A 23,448-nucleotide genomic window follows, 5' to 3' on the forward strand; every position below is an offset into this window, starting at 1 on the left:
ATTACTCAAGTCTGGTGTGGAGGTTTTTTTGTAGTAGGTATGGAGATGGAGAACATCAGAAAGCTATTTTGCCCTGTTATGTAACATTTTTGTCAGTGATTAGAAGGTAGAGATGATAAACTTATCAAATCTGTAGATAATAGGGGGAGTTGTGGCAGCTGAAAAATTTAGTGGAATAGAATGAAAACCCAATTAGGAGGCTGTTGCAGTAGTTTAAGCTAATATTGATTAGTAAGATAAGATGTGAAACATCAAGGTAGAAACGGCAGGATTTGGCAACTGATGGGGAAGATGAGATCAATTTTGCACATGAGTCTAATATGATTATGGGATGGGGAGTTTGTATGAAAGACATTCTCTTCCCTATACTAGATTTAAGACTTTTTACTAGACTACCTTATTTAACTCTATTAGGACAAGGACAAGGATCATCTTCCTTAATCTAACTCTCCTTGTGACCATTAGTGTTCTGTATACTACAGGCAATATGTGTGTAAAAAATTTGTTTGTTGAATTTAAGTAAAATTATTCCCTAATCTGAAAGGATTTAAAAGACTTCTTAGAATATACTATTCTTTTGTCTCTATTTCCCATACCCAACAACCACTTGTTGGCTAAAGGCATTCTACCCTCAATCCCCTTCCCTTCCAATTCTAATTCTAATCTAGGGCCAAGTTAGGCTGATTCACATGCAACTAAGACTACAAAGTGCTGCTTTTGGCAATTTCCTCATATTCCCTTTCTCATATTTTGGGAAGGGCAATACTGTCTCCATATTCTCGAGAACCAAGAACAAGAAAACTCTTGACAGGCTAGTCTTGGAAAAAAAAAAAAAATTCAACCCCTCTCCCCTAATCCTTATAGCAGAGACCAGACTGATGGGCTAGGTAAATAAAATGAAATTAAATTAAATATATGAGGATCTCATCAATTTTGTATCATGGTCTAAATTCTGCTATTTTACCAATTATTATTAATCATCAGAAACCTTAAATGTAAGGAACAATTATAAGGCAAAAAAACCTGTCAAGGTAATACAGAATCCAAAGTATTTTTTCTTGAGGAAGCAATGATACTAGTGGGAAGAGGTAAAATGATTATTTCTGTTTAAAGTCCTCTCTCCTCCCTAGTCAACCTTCAAAGGAAAACATGCCCTGTAAATGCTAATATCAAACTTCATTTTACTTACTAGAAAGTGGACTCTGGGCAGCAGATTTCAAACTGGGGTCCAATTCAAGCCTTACTAACAATTTAGGTCCTTTAGAGGTTACCTCTTCTATTCCTGTGTATTCTGCTGATTCCAACAAATTGCCACCCAGAATTATGACCTCTTTACCAATCTTCCTACTTCCTCTTCTTATTGATCCTTCAATCCTAAACATGCTATATCTAAATTTTAAATAATCATTCTTAAGTTAATATATTTGGCCCCACTATTCCACTTCAGGAATCGTTTCCCAGGTCAGGAAGAACCTTCTTCCTTCTATAGTATTTTATTTGCAATTCTAACGAAGATAGTATGGCTATTTTCCTACTGTTATTCTGAATCTCTCCCTCCCCTCTTAACTCCATGAGGACAAGTCTCATATTTTACTTAAGGCTGATTAGTACAGGATTCTGGATCTAGTAGACACAATGTTTTTTAAAAGAATAAGTCACTGAAGTTAGTCTATCTCAAAGTTTGTCCTGGGACACCCCCCTCACCTGCCACTGTTGGCCTGGAGAGTGAGCGAGACAAATACCAGGATACAGGAAGTTTAGAAAACTGCCTTTATTCTATTAGTAGTTGGAAAAATTAACTGATACAGAAAAAAGTTTAGTCAGCTGGAGAGGAATGAGAAGTTCTTCCAAGGGGGGGACTTTGGCCACCAACAAAGAGAATGGGTAGCAAGCTCCCCAAGGAAATTAAGGGGAGTCACCACTTTTAGAGTAAGAAATAAGGAAACATCGTATATACCAAGATGCTGCAACTTAAGTTTAGACACCATCACTCAAATTTCTGAACCATAGCATTGCCTTACAGTGGAACAAATTCCCCATTCACTGGCCCCAGCTCCAGGGGATGAGGTGGACATTGGAGTATGTTGTGCAGAAAAGGAACTGCTAATGGCTGTCATTCACTGGAGAAATTGACAAAAAGGGATTTCAAATGTTTTTCCATCTGACTTTATGTTCAAATGTTCTTTTAAAAAACAAAACAAAAACAAAAAAAACCCCAAAACAAAAACCAAAGAGACCTTCGGTAGAGATAACAAATATCAGTATTAGGAAATCCAATTATACAAAAAAATACTACATCTAAGCTGGGGTAGATATATTTATTTTTTGGTAACATACATTAAGTGGCACTAATTACACAGTAACTCTAAGGTAACTAACATGAAAACCACAGAACTGTAGCTTTGCCACAGCTGCATGGGAACTTACTTGTAGCCTCTTTGGCTAGGTCCCATTTTCAAATAACTGAATAATACCCCAGAGTTATACCAATAAAAGCCTTATAAGTGGTCCTGCTCTGAAGTGACTCCGTATTTATTCCCCAGAGGGCCCTGCAGCTGACAGCAACAGGACATGTTAGGTATAAAAGTAGTTAAAGCCCAATTCACAAAAGTTATCACCTTTCTCTTTCTAGAAAGAAGCAAGAAGTTAAGAATTCCCTTGAATTAGTGCCAGATGTGCTGGTTGGGAGAATGAAGAAGGTTATTAAGAGTAATGTCAGAGGGACCCTGGTGTGCACAGATGTGTTGGACACAGACTGTCATTAAACAATCATGGTTGGCTTCTAAATACTGGTAGCAAGATGATTTCTGATTTGTAAATCTCTTAAAGTAAATTATAGATAAATGAAAAAGGCCAGTAATCATACACTAAGATTAATAAACAGCACTTCAAAAATTAACCGAGTGAGGGCTTGGGCTTTCCACTGTGTTTACAAGACAAGGCACCCGGATTTTTTCTTTCCACGTCTGGCTTGCAAAGCCGCTCTTGTGGCCATTTCAAAAACCTCCCTCACACCGTCTTTGGTCTTTGCTGAACACTCCATATAACCAAATGCACCAATCCGATTTGCCATATCTCTGCCTTCTTCAGGTTTCACTGGCTCCTGTGGGGAGAGAGAAAGAAACCCTTTCAGGAAAGTAGAAGTGAATTGTATGACCACATCCTGGGAACTATCCACACAAACCATCTACAAAAACTACACTAAATATTTATTCCGACCCCTTCATTTCACAGAAGAGGAAATAATAAAAGTAACTGAGCTGGGACAGATTCTCTGATACTAGCTAAATTTATGTTTTTATACTTTATACTATACTTTATAGTATATACTATAAAGTTTCAAAAGATACTATTCTCAGGCACCACTTATGACTAAAATCAGCATAAGGAGCTTCTCTACTGATTTAAGATGCAAAGGTTTGGGGAAGTTTTCTAATGCCAATTCCCAAGAGGGGAATAAAACTGTAGGCCAGATAAATATCTGCTAAAGGATTCTAATCTCAAAATATCCATCCAGAGACTGAAAACCTGGCTGGCAAATACTGGTCTGAAATACAAATTCTCTCTTGAAAAGGGCATATTTGCTTTCTTGAAGGGCTGTTGAGACTTGTGAGAAAAGGCAAATATTATGGATAATAAGGATATCTACCCCAGAGTTCACACCCCAATGGCCATATGGTCCCTAAATAAATCCAGGACCTCAATGTCTCTTGGGATGTTGACCCCAACAGTCAGCTGCTTCAATTCTGGTAGAAGAAAAGGCTGTCATGAGCTTACAATATATATAGTCAAAGGAGAGCTAGAATAGACCTTGGAGAACACCAAATCCATCTATCACAAGATCCTAATTTGACAGATGAGGAGAAAAAAGCCTAAAGAAGTGAAGCTACTTGTTACTGTCTAACCAGAGCCGAGCTCTCAAAGTGGTCTCTGGTAACTCTTCCTACTTAAAGCATATGATCTCATTCAGATATACCTAATATTCGATTCCTTGAGCTGAAAATAATAATTTCCTACGTTCTTCTCCTAAACCACCATTAATGTTCATTTTTGGTGAGTAAAGTTATGATTAAAGTGACTGGGATCCTTATTTTAAAAGCAAAGCAAAAAGTACTTTCAATTCATTTTTGGAACAGTCATGAAAATGGAGATTTCTATGAATCTCAATGTCTTTGAAAGCAGCAGAGTTTAATGGTAGAATGCTTCAACAAAACAGGCTTTGGAGAGTTCTGATACAATCTTCTCACACCTTACAGATGGAACAAAATGAGGCTAGAAGAGAAACAGTAAGTGGGCAGCAAAGCCACAAGTGACTAGTCTGACTCTGTTAAATACAAGAAGTAGATTTCTGAATCCATCATTTTGGTTCTGCATCAGCTACTTAAGGACTCTAGGAAGTTGTTTCCCTGCTGCCCCTCATTGTTCCTCTCCCAATATCTTTCTCTAACATGGAGGTAATTATTTCTACCCAAGTTAGGGAGTAAAATGGCAGGGGATGGAATCTGCAGTCAGGTGCCCACTACTTTCAGTCTCAAGCTATTTTTATTTTAACCTCGGATTTCTGGGGATGAACACAGAAAAACATTCTTGCCAGTGACACCCAACCCAAGCTTGTTAGTTGTGAGGAGGTTGAGAACAGTCTGGGCCAAAGAAAGAGTCCACAGCTTCCCATATTCTGCATATTCAGGGCTCAGCCGTCTATCCCCCCCTCCCTCGACATGCCTGCTTCATCTTGGCCAGCTCCCGTCTTGTGTGCTCATCATTTCGAAGATCCTTCTTGTTCCCAACCAGGATGATGGGCACGTTGGGACAGAAATGCTTTACCTCTGGGGTCCACTTCTCTGGGATGTTTTCTGGAAGAACCAAAAACAAGAATCATGAGGGCGTAGAAGTACATAAAAATTACAGAAATTGCTCTGATTAAATGATTAGGAACATCTTTTTGCTAAGGTGAGGCTCAGTGAAAAATCTCTTTTGTTTCATGCTTTGGGGAAAAGGCAAAAATTGAACTTCACAAACACACCAGTAATTCCATGGCACTTCCAAGCAGCCACATCAAAGCTTTCAAAGTTTATCAAGTGCTCAAACAATGATTCAAGAGAACTCCAAAAGAAGCATGATAATCTGAAGAAAGAATTGATGAAGTACAAATGTAGATTGAAGCATACAATTTTTTTTTTTTGGCTGAGACAATTGAGGGTTAAGTGACTTGCCCAGGGTCACACAGCTAAAGAGTGTTAAGTATCTGAGGCCAGATTTGAACTCAAGTCTTCCTGACTTCAGGGCTGGTGCTCTATCCACTGCACCACCTACCACCCCAAAGCACACTATTCTCTATTTATTTATTTTTTTGGTCTATTTCTTCTTTTACAACACGACAAATGCAGAAATATGCTATTTAAAATTCTTTTTAGGAAAGGAAAAAATTTCAAACTCAAAATTTTCTTTTTATTTTTAATAAAGTCTTATTTTCAAAACATAGTTTTCAACATTCACCCTTGCAAAAAAAACCTTGTGTTCCAAATATTTTTTTCTCCTCCTTGCCTTCCAACTCCCTCCCTTAGACTTAAGTCTAATCCAATATTGGTTAAACATATGCAATTCTTCTATACATATTTCCACAATTATGCTGCAGAAGAAAAACCAGATTAAAAAGGGAAAAAAAAAAAAAAAAAAAAAGAAAGATTTAAAGCTAGTGTTCAAAGGTGGGATGTGAACACACATCTCTTCACAGTGGAGAGAGTTCAAAATCCAGCATCAAGTACTTATACTGTGTGACCCTGGGCAAATCACTTCACTTTGTTTGCCTCAGTTTCCTCATGTATAAGGCTATAGCAAACGACTTTAGTATTTCTGTCAAAAAAGCCCCAGAATGTGGTCACAAAGAGTTGGACACAACTGAAATGAGTCTACTTTCCTCACTAAGACATTTTTACATATACCTGCCTTTGTGACAATTAAAACATACTTTAAAGCTGGTTTGCCAGAGAACCTTGCCTGCTCCAATTCACGAAGATCCCAGGCCTTAATTGCTTAATTGTAGCCTATAGAGGGACTTTAAGCTTCTCTGGGAAAGATGGGCTTTTTATCAAGTTGATATAGTCAGATACGTTTGAAGGGTGACAAGTTTCTATCTTTTGGCAACATATGGTAATCCTAAAAGAGGTTTAAGAAGTAACTTTAAATACAAATTATTCGTATTCCCTAAAACAGACATTTATCCAATTGCCAAGAGCATTATCATAAGAAACATATATGCTACTGGGCCAGAATTCTACATTGTGGAAGGGAAATTTTGTCATATCAGAAAATAACCATCAGCTCACCAATTGTTCTCAATGCTATTACTTCAGCATACAAAATAGAAAATATCAAAATGCTTCAACTATAGCTTACTAATAATACACTGATGCTGGAAAATGAATAGCTGCCTCTCAATAGAGGAGATGAATAAATTATGGTATATGAAATAATGGAATATATTTGATAAAAATGAACATATTTATAAATATTGTTTATATTTATAAAAGGAATGTTTATAAAACCTATAAAAATGTTTTTATAAAAAACAAATTGATTTTAGAGAGATCTAGAAAGATTTTGCATGAACTGATGATGAGCTAAAGAAGCAGAACCATGAATACAGTGAACACATTAATAGCAAGACTGTGTGATGATTAACTATGACAAATTTGGTTTTTCTCAGTGGTTCAGCGATCCAAGGCAATCCCAATAAACTTATAGAAAATGCCATCTGTAGCCAGAGAGAGAGAACAATGGCTACTGAATATAAATCAGCACATGTTGTGTTCATTTTCTTTTTCTTCTGTTTCTCCTCCCCTCTTTGTGGTTTTTCCCTTTTGTTCTGATTTTTCTCTCCCAACATGATTCATAAAGAAATGAACATATTAAAAAAGAATGTACATGTATAATCACAAAACAAAACAGATAGATATATATAGCACTTGAAACTATCATTATGCTTATAGAAATCTATTACAATTTCATTAAACTAAATCAGTATTAAGAAGGTTTGTGGGCAGAACAACAACAAAAAAGTGCTGTTATTTTAAACCAAAAATCTTAAAGAACTAAATTTGTATTTGGAATATATTCTTTTTACCAGAAAATGTCCCTAGTTTTCAAATTTGGAAACAGAATGCTTTTATCTCCTTAGAAGTCATGCAAGTTTCCCACACTGTCATCCTAAATTTGCTGGCTAGAAGTCTCTCTATGCCATAGCCATAAATTATCTATCAGGAAAAAAAAAAAAAAAAAAAAAAAAAAAGATTAGAAGAATTAATTCCCAGAACAGAGGATTTTTTCCTTGGGATAAAACAGTAGCTACAAAAACTAGTGTTTCTCAAGATTTAGACATATTAGATGGCTGAACCTTTATTCTATTCATGGAAATACCTCCTAATTCTCAGCTGAGTGTCTTTAACTTCCACAAATCCTCCCTCACACTGTTGTGCAATCTGGCCCAGATCTTGCCACATGACGCGTTAACTGTTTGGTACATGCATCTTGTTACTTAGTGATGGGAAATGGATGGGGGATGGACCAGGGTAAGGGTGGGATCCAAATCTAGCACTGCAACTTACTCAGCAGGAAGTTACTGTCAAACAAATGAAATTTTATTACTAGATGTACATGTACAGGGCTTGATTATTACTCCTTCTCCACATTTATCCATATGCAAACCATTATGACTTACCTAAACTATCAGGGCTATCGATGGAAAAACACATAAGTATAACATCAGTATCTGGATAGGAAAGAGGTCTAAGGCGATCGTAATCTTCTTGACCAGCTGTGTCCCACAAAGCCAATTCCACCTATATGGAGAAAAGAGGCAAATTATTTAGGTAATGATCATAACCACAACCATAAGAAAGCAGGAGGAACATAAAGTACCTACATCTGGACAGAAGAGATTCTTTCAAAAGATGAAAACTTCTTGATGCTTTCAAGAATCACTGCTTCGTTAGGTGTAAAAGGTTTACAGAAGCATCTATATTTTACATAGATGAAAGCCTTTGTGGAGAAAGAATGAATGGGGTACAGATAGTAAATTGCACACTTAGTTATTGAATTCAGGTCCTTTGAATCTAAAATCAAATCTTTTATACTATATTGTGCAATCTCCCAAGCTGGGGGTAGAATTGGGCACAGATTAAACTAATTTTATATCATTATTGGAGTTTATCCACAACTTTAGTCACTAAACTCTTATGCAGAAGGGGAAGTGGGTAGTCAGAAAGTATAAATATGAACTGCCAAGGAAACTGAATGAACTATAAATAGCAATCTACTGGCTGAAAAGAGGATGAGCCTATCCAGGAGACACTACATTTGCACAGAAATTCCAACCTAACCTTTCCTGACACACTCCTGCCAGAAACACTCCAAGACTCTCTCCCTTCAATGTCTGTTAGCTGCAGCAGAAATAGGATAACTTGGAAAGGGGAGGAAAAAAGATCTATTGGAAGCTGGTAGAAAAGGCAAAGAGAATCAGAAAGGATTCAATTTTTCCCATCTAAGGACAAAGCTAAATCATGGTTATGAATCTGTGGAGTTCATCAGATGAAGGAACAAGGATTATTTTGTGTCTATCAGAGAAGATGCTATTTTCAATGACATTATTTACAGGGTACATTACAGAAGACAGTCCTATCAAATTTTACTATTTCCAATTTGTAAAGGTTTATTAGTTGTGGCAAAGGATGAAAATGATTTAAAAGACCTGTGCAACACCAAAAAGGTGGGAAGGAATGAGCATTTAGTGCCTAATCGATCCTCATGATCCTGTAAAGCAGAAACTATTATTATTATTATTATTATGATTTTCCACCCGAAGAAACCAAAACAGAGAAATGTTAAATGATCTGTGCACAATCACAAAGCTTTATTAAGTGACCAACATTGGATTTTAAACTCATGTCTTCCTGACACCAAGCCTAATGTCCTATACATTGTCCAGCTTTGCTGTCCGAGCTAATCTTTAGGGACTTAGGAGGTCATCTAGCTCAAGACCCACAACTTCTATGTATTCAGCTGTCACAGAAGAAGCAGCACTCCCGTGTTCCTAGTCAACTGGCAAACAGTATCAAACAGCCAATGCTACTGAGCAGTCTAAGGTTTGTAAAGCACTTTTTATGCTTTTTGCACACCTGAGCCTCATAATAACCCTATGAGATGAATGATGCAAACATGATTCCTATTTTGTAGACATGAAGCCTGAGCTCTAAGAAATTAAATGATTCACCTATTGATAGGACCAGCAGTGGACATGGCTCTGGGCTTATTTTCCTTTAAACCAAGGTTCCTTCTCTTCTCTTTCCCTACCTCCCCCAGGACAGCACTGCTTGGGAAGCAGCTGCCTAGGCCCCTTTTAAAGACTTGCACCTGCAATGACAGGGGATGCCCCTCTCACCTCTGAACAGTCAGAGAACAGGAAGGTTTTTCTTTCTACTCTAAGGTAGCTCAACACTTGTTGCTCCAGCAGAATCTGTCCTGCTCCCAGGACAACTCCAATTCTTCTCCTCTACAAGGAGTCCAGGAGTGTGGACACTTATTAGGGAGTAGAAGAAAGGCAAAGACCAAGGCCCAGCTTCTCAAGCTTTGGAGGGTGGGAAAATTAGAGTTTCTCCCTTACACCTTTTCCCACAATGATGCGGAGCACTATGTAAAGTGGTCAATGATAAAGTTCATGAGGGAAGACTACAGATTAAGACAATCTTGGGCCTCATTTTGCTTTTTCTATAAATCAAGAAATTTATATTTTTCAAGGTCTTTTCTAGTTGAGCAACGATATATACGACATATTGCAATTCATTCAGAAATAGTGATCATCTGGAAAATCTAAACTGCATCTTCAATTATCACTTAAACAACAAGTTAGAACTTTCATATAAACCTGTATTTATATAAGATTTTTTAGTTATCTACCTTAACCCCAAATAGCTGTTTAATCATAGAATGTATCCTAAAAAAGGACCATTAGATTGCTGAACTATCAGCTATACATGTGGTCATAATACTTGTAGCACCTACTTCAGTGGATTATTTGTGAGCACCAAGTAAGAATATTTATGTAAAAGTGCTTTGCAAATACAAAATAGTCAGTTTGTTATTACATAGTATATATCCATTTCCACTTAAAAAGGTTTACAAAAGAGCTTGTTTGGTACTGTATAAGTAAATACCTGCTTGGTGTATTTGGAGTTAAAAGGAGTAAATTTAAATCTTGACTAGTTTGTATGAATGCACTTTAAAGGGACCCTGGGAGGAGAGAAGAACAATTCTCTTCTTCCCAAAAGAGCATTTCACTTCTTCATATAAACCGACAGCACCAATAAAAAAAGCCTCAGTACCAGGAAACAGAGTTGATGCATTTTTGTTAGGACTTCTCAGTTTCTCAGTCTGTTTCTCTGATGATATTGTCCTCTTTTGATTTAGACCTGGCATATCTTCACAAAGAACATGACCTTTTCTGCTGTTCTAATTATTGCCACCTGTCATAGTCACTATCTACATTAACCCATGGATGTCTCTTGTTCCCATAATATGTTGCCTTCCACTCCCCCGCCCCATTTAACATTTCTCAACCAAAAAGATTCAGTTCCTCTGGAGCTTATGTTTTTGGAAAAAATGATAATTCTAGATTTCCCAGTATTGTTAAAGTATTTCATATTTTTTAAAAACGACCTTCAAAATTGAGCCAATGGTCATCATAATGGAGAAGAATATTGACTTATGGAAAAAGAACTGCATTGAATCTTAATTTTATTATTCTAGGGCCCATAAGGCTGTTCACATCTCACAGAAACTGACTAATGGCAATAAACATCTATTTCCTGTATTGGCTTTTACACATATTAGTTAACCTTTCAAAATGCTCCCTTTGGTCAAGATTTCACAGATGGCAGTTCACTTGGTTGAGTAAGTTCTAAGATCTGAGTAAGCCTCCTCAGAAATTAGAAATTATAAAAATACTGGTTCCTTAGATGCAGTTAGCTTCCCTATATTTATGATTCTCTATGCCAGGAAAGGCTAACTACTACTATAGTTGCTGTGTAGAAACTAGTAACCATCCCTCATGATGGTTCCTAAATGACTCATCAATACTCTTAAGACTTTGGGGAAGCATGGCCTATTTAAGAGAGTATTCAATTTTGATGCAAATACATCAGCATATATGAACGTCCAAGTATTATCCCCCTTTTCTTCTTTTCTACAGAGCAGAATCTTATTTTATTTTTCTAAATACATGTAAAGATAGTTTTTCAACATTCATTTTTATAAAACTTTAATGTTCCAAAATTTGTTTCCTGTCTTCTCTTCCCTTGCCCCTCCCCAAGACAGCAAGCAATCTGATATAGTTTAAACATGGGCAATTCTTATTATCCTCATTTTGCAAATAAAGAAACGGAGGATCACAACTGGTAAAATCACTTGTTTAGAATCTCATAACCATAAATTGTCATACACCCATAAGAAAGCCAAAATTTGGATTTAGGTCCTTTGTCTTTAAGTTAAGTGCTTTCTCCTCTATAACAAAAGGGACATTAAAACTATTTTGTAATTAACATATAAAAAGGAATCCTTGGTCTTGAGCAAGGAAAGAAGATGCTGTCAATGTACAGATATTAAACTTATGGAGCTCTGTAGTTTGGGAGTGATCATCATATCTCAATTTGATTAAAAATATTAGATGGGTAGTATGATGAGGATGGGGGAAGGAAGAGAGGAAATGTGATGTAGTTCAAGAGTACTGATGGAGAAGAACCATATCTATGTTTTTGCTATATGAGTTAGGGAACCTCATTTTTTCTTCTCTGGGCCTCACATTTATAAAATTAAGATATCACTCTTTAGTAATTACTTAATACTCGTTCTTGGCATATAACCATCAATTAGTAAATGTTAGGATGGGTTGTATGAAAAACGATTTGGGGTAATTTTTAAGATGTTACATAAAGTTGAGCTTTTTAGACAAAATGAACTGAGAAGTCACAATCAAGTTCTTTCACAATGACTAGTACATTAAAACTGGTGGAAAAACATTTCTAAATTACTACCATCTGAAATTGGCTAGATGTTTATTGCCTATCTACTGATAAGAGTTCCAGAATCATGATATTTTTATTTTAACATTAAATAACAGAAAATCTTGGTCCAAGATGTGCTAAATAGGTCTCTTCTCTAATATGCCTATTATAAGGAAAGACTCTCTTTTATTTTATTTCTGATAATAGTTTCAGCATGTGGCATATAAATCCTAAGCCTGAATCTAAGAATGGTATGATGAACGAGGAAATATATCTAAATTGTGGGTAGAATGAAAGATTATTTTGATTCAATATCTTGGTATAAAGAAGTCAACTTCCTTCAAGTCCTTATTTGTTGACAAAGGCCAAGATCAGTAACAAATTTAAGGAGTCTTCTGTTTTGAGAGGATTCATGGTACACTTTTGTCACAAATTTGAGGAATAAATAGATTGGATCACATGAGAAAATCTAGGATAAATTAATATTTTCTTCTTTTACTATCACTTTGCCATTGGAGGCTATCTGCTTAGGCAATCTTGTAACAAACCTAGACAGGGCCAACAGGGGATTAGTAAAAGAGATGAAATGTTTATTTTTAAATACCATTTACCTTCTCCAAAGAATCTTACTTTAAGGCCGGCAAATATACTTTAAGATGGCATATCTTCCTACTATTTTTATGTATGACAAAACGGGACATATACAACAACTTTCATAGAATGTATACTTACTTGTTTTCCATCCACTTCAATATCTGCTACATAATTTTCAAACACTGTGGGCACATAAACTTCAGGGAATTGGTCTTTGCTAAATACAATCAGCAAGCATGTCTTCCCACATGCACCATCACCAACTATAACCAACTTTTTTCGGATGGCGGCCATAGCTGGAAAACAAGAAGAGGAGAAATTTATTTTGTTACAAAAGTACATTTATGCCTAGCATATGTGAATACATGATTTCTTGGGCATGCAGGTAGATAAACAGAAATGCAAAAAAGAACTTCATCTTCAGATCACACAATCAATTCTTACAGGTACCCCTGGGACTTGCTATTTGTCCAAAAATGTCTACATTTCCAGACTGATTGAAAAGAAATTTTATCAATGAATAGTCAACATTATACAGTTAATTTAGGACTAGAACAGATTTCTGAATTGAGTAAATGGAGAAACACAATTCAATTCCTTCTTGCTTCTATTCAGAAGAACCCTCATTTAAATTTTAAAAAAATTATTTTATCTTTTTATTTACAAAACATATGCATGGGTAATTTTTTCAACATTGACCCTTGCAAAACCTTCTGTTCCAAATTTTCCCCTCTTTCCTCCACACTTCCCCTAGATGGCATATAGTCCAATACATGTTAAATTATATGAAGAACCCTCATTTTTGTTGCTGTTATTCACTCTGAGCCCCCAAGTAAGGTTCTCTTGGCAAAATTACTAGAGTGATCTGCCCCTGATTTCTAATGAGGAAAGTGAGGCAGTGTTAAGTGACTTGCCCAGGGTCACATAGCTAAAAAGTGCCTGAGGCTGGACTTGAACTAGGAAAGATTAGTCTGACTTCAGGCCTGACACTATCTTACTGTACCACTTAGCTGCCCTCAACTCTTTTAGGAGTAGCATGAAATTCACTTTCTAACCTAAACCACTTCTTTTCCATCAACAGTGACAATATATATATGGCAGCTAGATGGTGCAGAGAATAGAATAATGAGAGTAACAGATGTGCTCCCTTGCAGAAATCACTTAACCCATTTGCCTTGGCTTCCTCACTGTAAAATAGGAATAATAGCATAATGAAATATCAAGTAAGATATCGCTTTGTCTGGCAGGAATATATAAATGTTAGCCATCAATGCTTTTTATAGCCGCTTTTCCAGTTCTTAACTGAAATGTGGCATAAATAATGCCAATAATATTTTATAAAAAGTCAGATCAAGAAGGTGGAAAAAGGCTTGAGATTTATGAAACGGAGGTTATCTGCTGCCCTGATTCTATGAAAATATACAAAGTCAGGCCATACTATTCATCATCTAGTTGGTTCCTTTCTCTTATCCCAAGGTCGTTTTCTTAGGAATGAGGGTGATATTTGAAAAGAAGGTACCAAATAAATAAATAAATAAATAAATAAATAAATAAATAAAAGGGAAAAAAAAAAAAAGAAAAAAGAAAAAGAAAGAGAGAGAAGAAAAGGCTATGATGAAACTGACACCTTGAAGATCTCAGTTCTTTCCAATCAAGTTGAATATTATGACATCTAAAAAAGACTGAAATAAATATGGTTTTAGGGGTTTTAGTATAGTGGAAAGAACCTTAAATATGTATTCAGAAAGAAAAACTTAGGTTTAAATCTTAGCTGTGATATCGACTAGCTGTGTAAACACAGGAAGGATAACCCCAGTTTGTCTACCTATAAAATTAAATTATACTAACTTCACAGGATCTTTTTGTGAGGCTTAAGTGAGATAATATATTCAAAACCCTAAATATCAACTACTATGCAAGGCTGCCTAAAATGAAATACATGAGACTAGAATAGAGGTGACATACTGTTCTAATAAAAATCACTCACAGCAGGATTTCCAAGTATCAGCTGAAAGCCTACTTAATTTTTTGACTTGCATTTCATACATTGTGCTGGGAGGAGGAGGAAGAAAGTAAGTCTCCAGATGTATGGTAACAGATATGATAAAAGCCACTCAGGAACTTTAGAGTCCAGTCTGGTTCTACCAATAACAAGCTGTGTGGCTACAGGCAGATGATTTCTCTCTAAAGCTACCAATTCCTTCCTTAAAATACTTATGATGGAACTGATTTCACAAGGAGTTAAAAAGAAAGCACATTATGTGAATTAGAAAGATCCTATGTCAAGGGAAGGCAAACCCCCAATACTGAAGGAACATGACTTGATTCCCTAGATAGGGTCATGCTTTAAGGAAAGTTTACAGCCACTTAGTATGGTTTTGAAATTATTCTAGCATCTTATTAAGAATATAAACCATTCCCCAATTGATATGAACAATTTTCAGATGACAAAATTTAAGCCATTTATAGATATGTGAAAAAATGTTCTAAATCACTATTGATTTTGAGAAATACAAATTAAAACAATTCTTAAGTACCACCTCACACCTTTCTGATTGGCTAAGATAACAAGAAAAGACAATGATAAATGTTGGAGGGGATGTGGGAAAACTGGTCACTAATAATGCATTGTTGGTGGAACTGTAAACTGATCCAACCACTCTGGACAGTAATCTGGAACTATGCCCAAGGGCTATAAAACTGTACATACTCTTTTGACCCAGCAATGCCATTACTGGGTCTATATGTCAAGGAAATCATAAAGAAGAGAAAAGGACTCACATGTGCAAACATGTTTGTAGCAGCCTTTTTTTTTTGGTGGTAGCAAAGAATTGGAAAATGAGTAGATGACTTTCAATTGGGAATAGCTGAACAAGTTATGGTACAAGAAGATAATGGAATGTTATTGTTCTATAAAAAATGATGAACAAGCTGATTTTAGAAAAGCCTGGGAAAATTTATATGAACTGATGCTGAGCAAAACAAGCAGAACCAGGAATACATTGTACACAATAATAGCATTGAATATATGGTGATTAACTATGAAAGACTTCACTTTTCTCAGTGGTTCAGTGATCCAAAGCAATCCTAGCCTTTGAACAGAAAATACCATCTGGATCCAGAAAAAGAGCTAATAGGACTGAATATTTATAGCAGCTCTTTTCTCTGGGGGCAAAAAATTGGAAATTAAGGGGATGCCTATCAATTGGGGAATGGATAAATAAATTGAGGTAAATGGTTATGATAGAACACTATTGTTTTATAAATTTTTGCAAGATATTCTCAAAAAAACTTGGAAAGTCCTCCATGAGCTCATGCAAAGTGACACGTGTTGTGTACAAAGGAATAGCAATGATGTGGGATAATCAGATGTGAATGACTTTGCTATCCTCAGCAATAAAATGATCAAAGTCTACTTTGAAGGGACTTATGATAAAAATGCTATCCATACCCAGAGAAAGAATTGATTAGAACCGATTGTGTCTTAAAACAGATTGAAGCATACTTTTTTTAAAGTTCTTTTCTTTTTCTTTCTTTCGTTTTTTTTTTTTTTTTTTTTTTTTTTTTTTGCTGAGGCAATTGGGGTTAAGTGACTTGCCCAAGGTCACACAGCTAAGAAGTGTTAAGTGTCAAGTGTCTGAGGCCAGATTTGAACTCAGGTCCTCCTGAATTCAAGGCTGGCACTCTATCCACTTCGCCACCTAGCTGCCCACCTGTTTGATGTTAAGAGCAAAGATCTTTGATTTTCAGTTCACTCATTTATTTTAAATTTATTGAGGAATAAGACATAAAATGCTGGCCTAAACCTAATTTTTCCACAATGCTTTTAGTCTTTCCAGCAATTTTTATCAAATAGGGAGTTCTTTTTAGGTAATCCTGTATTTAGATCTATTCAACACTGGAGTTATTGAATACTACTCTTGCTTATTCTTCTCTGTCCATCTTACTTACTAACCAATACTAAAGTGTTTTGAAGATTATATGTAGTTTTAGGCCTGGAGGTTTATTTCCTCCCTCTACTCTTTCTTTTTTAATCATTTTCCCTGATATTCTAGATCTTTTATCCCTCTAAGTAAATGTGTTATTTATTTTGCTCCAAGTTTCCCCTGTCCTTCTCTCACCACTTGTGGTAATTTAATTGGTATAGCACTAAATCTATACTTTAGTAGTAGATATTTTTATTATATTGCCACAGCCTACTAATAAGCACTGTATATTCCTCCAGTTATTTTAAAAACATTTTCTAACTAAGTCTACACAGGTGTTGAGTGAAGACTGGTAGACTGATGCCCCAATATTTTATTTGCTAGCCATAATTTATTTATTAAATTTATTTAAGAATTTTTAATAACAATGTTATTATATTTATATATTATTATAAATAACAAAAATTTATTACTTTATTAAAATTATTTTGAATAGAGAGCTCTTCATCTTGAGGAGTAGTTTCCTCATCTGTGAAGCTAGGATAATAGCTCTTTCACTATCTACTTTCACAGAAAACTTTAGGTAAGATAAGCTTTTATTATTTTTAAATTCTGTAGTATTTTCCCCAATTTTATATAGTTTTCAACTTGTAAGATTTTGTGTTAATTTTTTCTCTCTCCTCCTCCAAGACAGCAAATAATCTGATATAGGTTATGGATGTACAATCATTTTGAACATATTTCTATATTAGTCACATTACGGTAAACTTTAAACCTCAAACATTAACCAAACATTTTCCTCACCCTCTTCTTCTTTGCACTATTCTTCAGTGTTAGAATTAAAAAAAAAAAAAAAACAACAAAAAAAAAACCTTTTAAGACAAATGTTGGTAGCTCAAGTCTTATAGGATAAATTTGCTTTTATTCTTATTTATGTCAAGACACCACATGACTTATAGTCAAGAGTTCATCTGTATTGTTTTATTCAGAATCAATAAAAAAAAAAATCAATAAAAAGAGCCTTTTATTGAAAACAAAAGCCCAATTCCAAATACAATTTCAACTGGAGAAAAGTGAAAATGCTAACAGTACAAACCTATAGGGAACTGTTTCAAAGAGCACCTAAATACTGAGTAGACCACTGTTCTAGTTATAGGGTTAAGTAGGAACAAAGGAAAACTTCATAGTTAGACAACATAGGCATGAAAAGGCTATCATATGAGAATAGAGACATTATAAGACAGATAATAGAAGATAATAGACTAGCCATTTTTTTCTCTTTCTGCTTTTACAGAATCTTTTCACTATGCTATTACCTATTTCTTTTCAAACATGGCTGCTTGCCAGTTTGAGAAAGGAAACCAGCTCAGGCTCTCCTTGAACAGCTTGGGTCAGATGACTCATTTTCCTGAAGGGTTTTACTGAGGACGGTTTCAAAGCCAGTCCAGCTTGTCTAAGAGTTAACTGCAACAGCTTTTCTCAAGAACTTTCATTCCATTATCACTCACAGTTTCAACAAATTTCTTTACTAGTGACCTGGAAGAGTACTACAAATTTAAAATCCCCCCAAAATGCTGAGTTTCGTCAAGATAGGCATTTATAAAATTTATAAAAACTTGGTATCAGAACAACCACTGATCAGGCCAATGGAAATAAACAATTCAAATTCTGCTTCTAGTTCACAGCAGGGGCATGATCAAAACAGGATATCGAATCTTCCTGTTTATACTTTTACTTTACTCCCCCCCCCTTGTAGACAGTTGGGGTTAAGTGACTTGCCCAGGGTCATACAGCTGGGAAAGGTTTAAGTGCCTGAGGCCAGTATTGAACTCCAGACTTCAGGGCCGGTGCTCTAACTTTTTAAGAATTCTGCCTCTAGAGTTAGACTATAAAAAGTCCCACAAATAATAACTGATATTCTTTGGTTCTTTCAGATTTAAAATCTGGGTTTGAGACGACTTAGGTCTCCAACTATGTCATTTAACTTCTCTGAAAATGATTAGAAATCTAATTTGTCAGTGAAAACCCTCCTTCAAGCTCCTATTTTTGATACTATATTGGTACGTCAACTTCATCTAATGTTTTCACAATGCAATTAATTTCGCAAATATTTATCTGAATTTTTCATTAGACATATCAACCAAAGAATTCCAAGCCCATGTCCTCCATAGGGCCATAGCTAGCTAGTTCAGTACCATTAACAATTCAGGGTCTTTTATGGGGCAATCGTATGGACCAAAACTATTATGAGTAATGTAATAGAAGAAGGGGGAAAGGGAGAAGATGATGAGTCTTCTCCTTTAATGTCTCTTTCACTCTCCTGCAAATCTTTTGTTTACTGGATACCACAAATCTTTCACTTTCTGACTTTATATTTTTCACACTCCTCAAACATATATAGAATCTCTCTGACCAAACCTCTTCACCTAATATTCATAATTATTTTCCTTTCAAAATTTAGTATTAAATTTGTTGCTCTTTCATTAGGATTTCATAATATTCAGTCATTAGTTATGAAAATCTGGCTGTCTTCATACAGTTCAGCTGTGATTCTATACTTTTTGGGGTAGGGATAGAGTATATTTAAGTGATCATATGGTGTCAGAAACCTTTTGTTATTTACTCAATGGTTAACCTCATTTTCAATTTTTAAAGTGGCCTATAAAATATAGAAGACTATGAAACCAATGCTGCTATGATACATATTTTATGCTACCAAAATATACCCTTTGTCTACAATTACAATCTCAAATATCTATAGAGATTCAAGAACCAGCAAGCAATGACTATGAAAATGATAAGATACCAGTATCACAGCTATGAAAAGAAAACTACTCAAAAGCCCTAGATTCTCATCTTATTTACTGACTCCTAGATGGGAGCAGAAATTAAAATGTAAGGTGATAAAACAAAGGCTATCTCTACACAGAAAAACTAAATTTATTTTGCTTAAAAAGATTTGTCCATGAGTTAGGGGAAATATACGCACACACAAATAACTTCAGTCTACAGTTGCTTACACCCACATCATTAAGAGTCCTGGGAGAAACAAGTAGCCATCTTCCCACTCACTTCCTGTCTCCCTCTGTTCACAGATGCAGCTGCTTCTTAGAACACAGGAAAAGGAGAGGAATCCTTAACTAGGAAATGTGAGATATATTCACTTCTAATCTCTCCTAAATCTCTGGGGATTGAGGTCTTAATCTTTGCTGCTGTTTAGGCTTGAGACCATTATTCAAGTCAGTTAAGAACAGCTTCTAGGAGCAAGAGAAAAGCTACCTTGCCTAATAATTTTCTTTACATACCTAGATTTCACTCCTTTCTTTTGTCTGACCCTCTCCCAGAGGGGAAAAAAGGCATTTAAAATTTTTTTAAAAAAAAAAATCAATCAACATCAAACAAAAATAATTTAACATTAAATGTAATGTTCTTACATCAAGGTCTACAAATAGAGTACAGGGAAATGTCTTCATCTCTTTTTTTGGGAAGGCCACACTTGTTCTTTTTAATTTTATGGTTTAGTTTAAGATTGCGGTTTTACTCTTCATATTTTCATAGCTGATGTCCTTGTGCACACTCCTGGTTTTCCTTATCTCATTTTGGCCAATTACACAAATCTTTCCATACTTCTCTATGGGTTTATCATCTTCACTTCTTACAGCTCCCCAAATGATTTAAAATTCACCACAGTGTATGACATGGATAAACAATATAGTTATTAGGTCATGCTGGCACTAAGCAATTTCATTAGAGTAGTTGGTTGATGTTTTCAGAGCAATCCTGACTTTAAAGCTATAGATGTTTTCACAAGATTTATGTGATTAAATTAGGAGGACTTGAGTTCAAATTTGACCTTAGACACTTAAACACTTCCTGGCTGTGTGATCCTGGGTAAGTCACTTAACCCCAACTGCCCCCCCAAAGATCATGTGATGATTTCTTCTCAACAATGTGGTGATTCAAGGAAATTACAATAAACAGTTGGGATAGAAAATGCCATCCACATCCAATAGGAATATGGATTGAAGCATAATATTTTTACTTGTTGTTTGCTTGCTGCTGCTGCTGCTTCTTCTTCTTTTTTTTTTTTGCTTTTGGCTTGATTTTTCTTGTATAATGTGACAAATATGGAAATATTTAAACTATATCACATTACTTGTTATCCTGAGGAAGGAGCGAGGTAAGGGAAGGAGAAAGAAAAATTTGGAACACAAAGCATTACAAGAAATGAATACTGAGATCTTTACATGTGTTTGGAAAACAAAAATAAAAAAATAAAATATTGAAAAATTAAAAACCCTATTTTTTTTTAAAATCTTCCTACTTGTGTCCACAATTTGAAAAGACTTTAATGTCATCACAGATATTCAATGTTAAGTATCTGAGGCCAAATTTGAATTCAGGTCCTCCTAATTTCAAGCCAGCACTCTATCTACTGTGCCACCTTAGTTTTTTCTGCACTCTTCACAATCAATTTTTTATCCATTATTTCATAAAGGTCTTTCCAGATTTCTCTATATACATTATCCTTGTTGGTTGAATATAGTATTTGAATTCCATTAATGTACTACAATTTACTTAACCAGTTGACATTTAAACTGTTTTAAAGTTTTTTTTTAAATTACATACAATGTTGCTATAAAAGTAAACAGATTTTTTGAAAAGTATTCCCTCTCAAAGTATTATCATTACATCAAAGATATTAAAAAACCAAAACAACTCCCCTGTCCAATATTTTCTTTGTACTGTCAAATAGTTCTCCAAAAAGATTCTACCAGTTTGCTACTCCAAAACTGCTCCATTCAGATTTGAGAAAGATGGGTCAATTAAGGGTTTGAGGGAAGTAGCTGTTGGCCAGCAGAACTTCTGTCACACAGGTAGAAGATGGATTTAGATTTATAGATGAAGAAATAGCCCAGAGAGGCACAATGCCATATTGAGGTCATGTATCTTCTGGAATACATATATGTGTCTACATTAAAGGGTGGTTGTGCCAGCATTCTCACCCCAGCTACATGTAAAAACATTTTTTGGGGTACATAGTTCCATATGTATCATTTTGGGAGAAAAAAAATTAGAACAAAAGAACAATCATGAGAAAAAAAAAAGGTGAAAATAGAACGTGTTGATCTACATTCAGTCTCCATAGTTCTCTTTCTGGAAGTGGATGGCGTTTTCTATCCAAAGTTTATTAGGATTATCTTGGATCACTGAACTACTGAGAAGAATTAAGTCTATCTTGTTGATCACTGCACAATCCTACAATGTTTTTCTGTTCTGCTTGCTTCAATCAGCTTCAGTTCATGTAAATCTTTCCATTCCTTTCTAAAATCAGCCTGTTCATTACTTTCATATACCATAACTTATTCAACCATTCCCCAATCGATGGGCATCTACTTGTTTTCCAATTCCTTGCCAACACAAAAAGAGAGCTTCTACCATTTTGCACATAATAGCTATATGTAATCCTGGCAAGTCACTTAACCCTTAGTTCCTCATCTTTAAAATGAACTGGAGAATGAGCTCATAAACCACTCTATCTCTGCCAAGAAAATGCCAAATGAAAGTTGTACACAGTTAGACATGACTGAAAAGACTGAAGCACAACAAAGCTCTTTTTAGGTACCATGCTAACTCCTTAAAATGGCTCTTCAGAAAGTTGGGGCCCTTATACATGTTGGTAATGTGGTTTAGATGAGATTCCATTTGGAGTCATGGAATCCTGGTTCTGTCACTCATAACCTGCACAGCCAGAAACAAACCATTTGAACCTCTTTGGTTCTCAAATTTCCTCAAGAAGTTTCCTTCCAGTCCTACATAGGATTAGATTCCATGGATTCAAATATTAATGTTCTTTTACAGAGGCATTATTATTAAAACAGCACCAAATGTAGCTGTTCTTGATACAAATTTTTTGTCCATGTGGTTAAAAAAACAAACAGTAGTCTTCATTCTCCTGTTTCCTGCCTCTGATACTACAGTATATACCAGGAAAACTGCCACAAAGGGAAAGAACATAAAAATTTTTTTAGGCTGTAAAACGTTCCATTAAAAGTACATAAGGTCAATGCTTTGTCCATAAACACAAAGGGGAAAAACTTGAAATTTTTATTCTGGATGACTGTCTTTACTCACAAGGAAAAATGATCACTTCTCCAAATTAGATTAGAAGATGGATGGCACTCAACTTAGCTATTATTAGTTATGGATGGATGTACACTTTGACTAATTGCTTAAGCATGGAAAGCCAATGGGCCAAAGTTAAATAGCTTAGACATCAGCCATGCTCTGTACGAAAACTTCAGGTGATTACCAGAGACCAAACAATAAATACCAATCAAATCACAAGCACAACCCTTAAATTAAAATAAGGGGCATGGAGAGATATTTGCTTTACGTATATTTTTTATGAAATAGGGGAAAGAACTTCAGTAGTGTTCTTTTTCAAATAGACCACTTTTCACTGATTTATAAAGACTATCTTCAAAGTCAGTTCTTAAAAAATTTAGATCAATAGCTTAACTGCCTTTATTTCTTGCAATACACTGCGCACATACACATACCTTATAATTTTTAATTGCACAAATATAAAATGCATATACATTCCCAAGATAACAATTAGAAAACTTCACTGAAAGTCATCTATTGCCAGAGTCAGGTGAGACTGGTAAATACTGTGTACATTAAAGAGAAAGCACAGGGAAAAGAACACTGACTAGGCAATAGGGGCAAGAGGACCTGTGTTCAAATATCATTTTTGATGCTCACTACCTGTGATGTTTAAGATGTTTAACAGGTATCAGCCTCAGTTTCTTCATTTGTAAAATAAGGCCTTTGATGTCTAAAGTCCCTTCTAGTTCTATAATGGTACTTAA

General features: G+C 35.3%; 1 protein-coding gene across 8 annotated transcripts in view; it reads right to left on the reverse strand.

Annotated features, from left to right (window-relative positions):
* Positions 1-1,756: 1,756 nt before the first annotated feature.
* Positions 1,757-23,448, reverse strand: part of RHOA (ras homolog family member A) — a 58,467-nt gene continuing 36,775 nt past the window's right edge. For all 8 annotated transcript variants that reach the window (XM_074264037.1, XM_074263946.1, XM_074264470.1 and 5 more), the window contains 4 exons: positions 12,786-12,943; positions 7,718-7,838; positions 4,723-4,853; positions 1,757-3,103 (listed from right to left, as the gene is read on the reverse strand). In XM_074264037.1, coding sequence (XP_074120138.1) covers positions 2,930-3,103; positions 4,723-4,853; positions 7,718-7,838; positions 12,786-12,941 — 582 coding nt within the window. In that variant the 5' untranslated portion in view covers positions 12,942-12,943 and the 3' untranslated portion in view covers positions 1,757-2,929. The remainder of the gene's footprint in view (positions 3,104-4,722; positions 4,854-7,717; positions 7,839-12,785; positions 12,944-23,448) is intronic.

Source organism: Sminthopsis crassicaudata, chromosome 1, assembly GCF_048593235.1.
Source record: "Sminthopsis crassicaudata isolate SCR6 chromosome 1, ASM4859323v1, whole genome shotgun sequence".
Classification (NCBI taxonomy): Eukaryota; Metazoa; Chordata; class Mammalia; order Dasyuromorphia; family Dasyuridae; genus Sminthopsis; species Sminthopsis crassicaudata.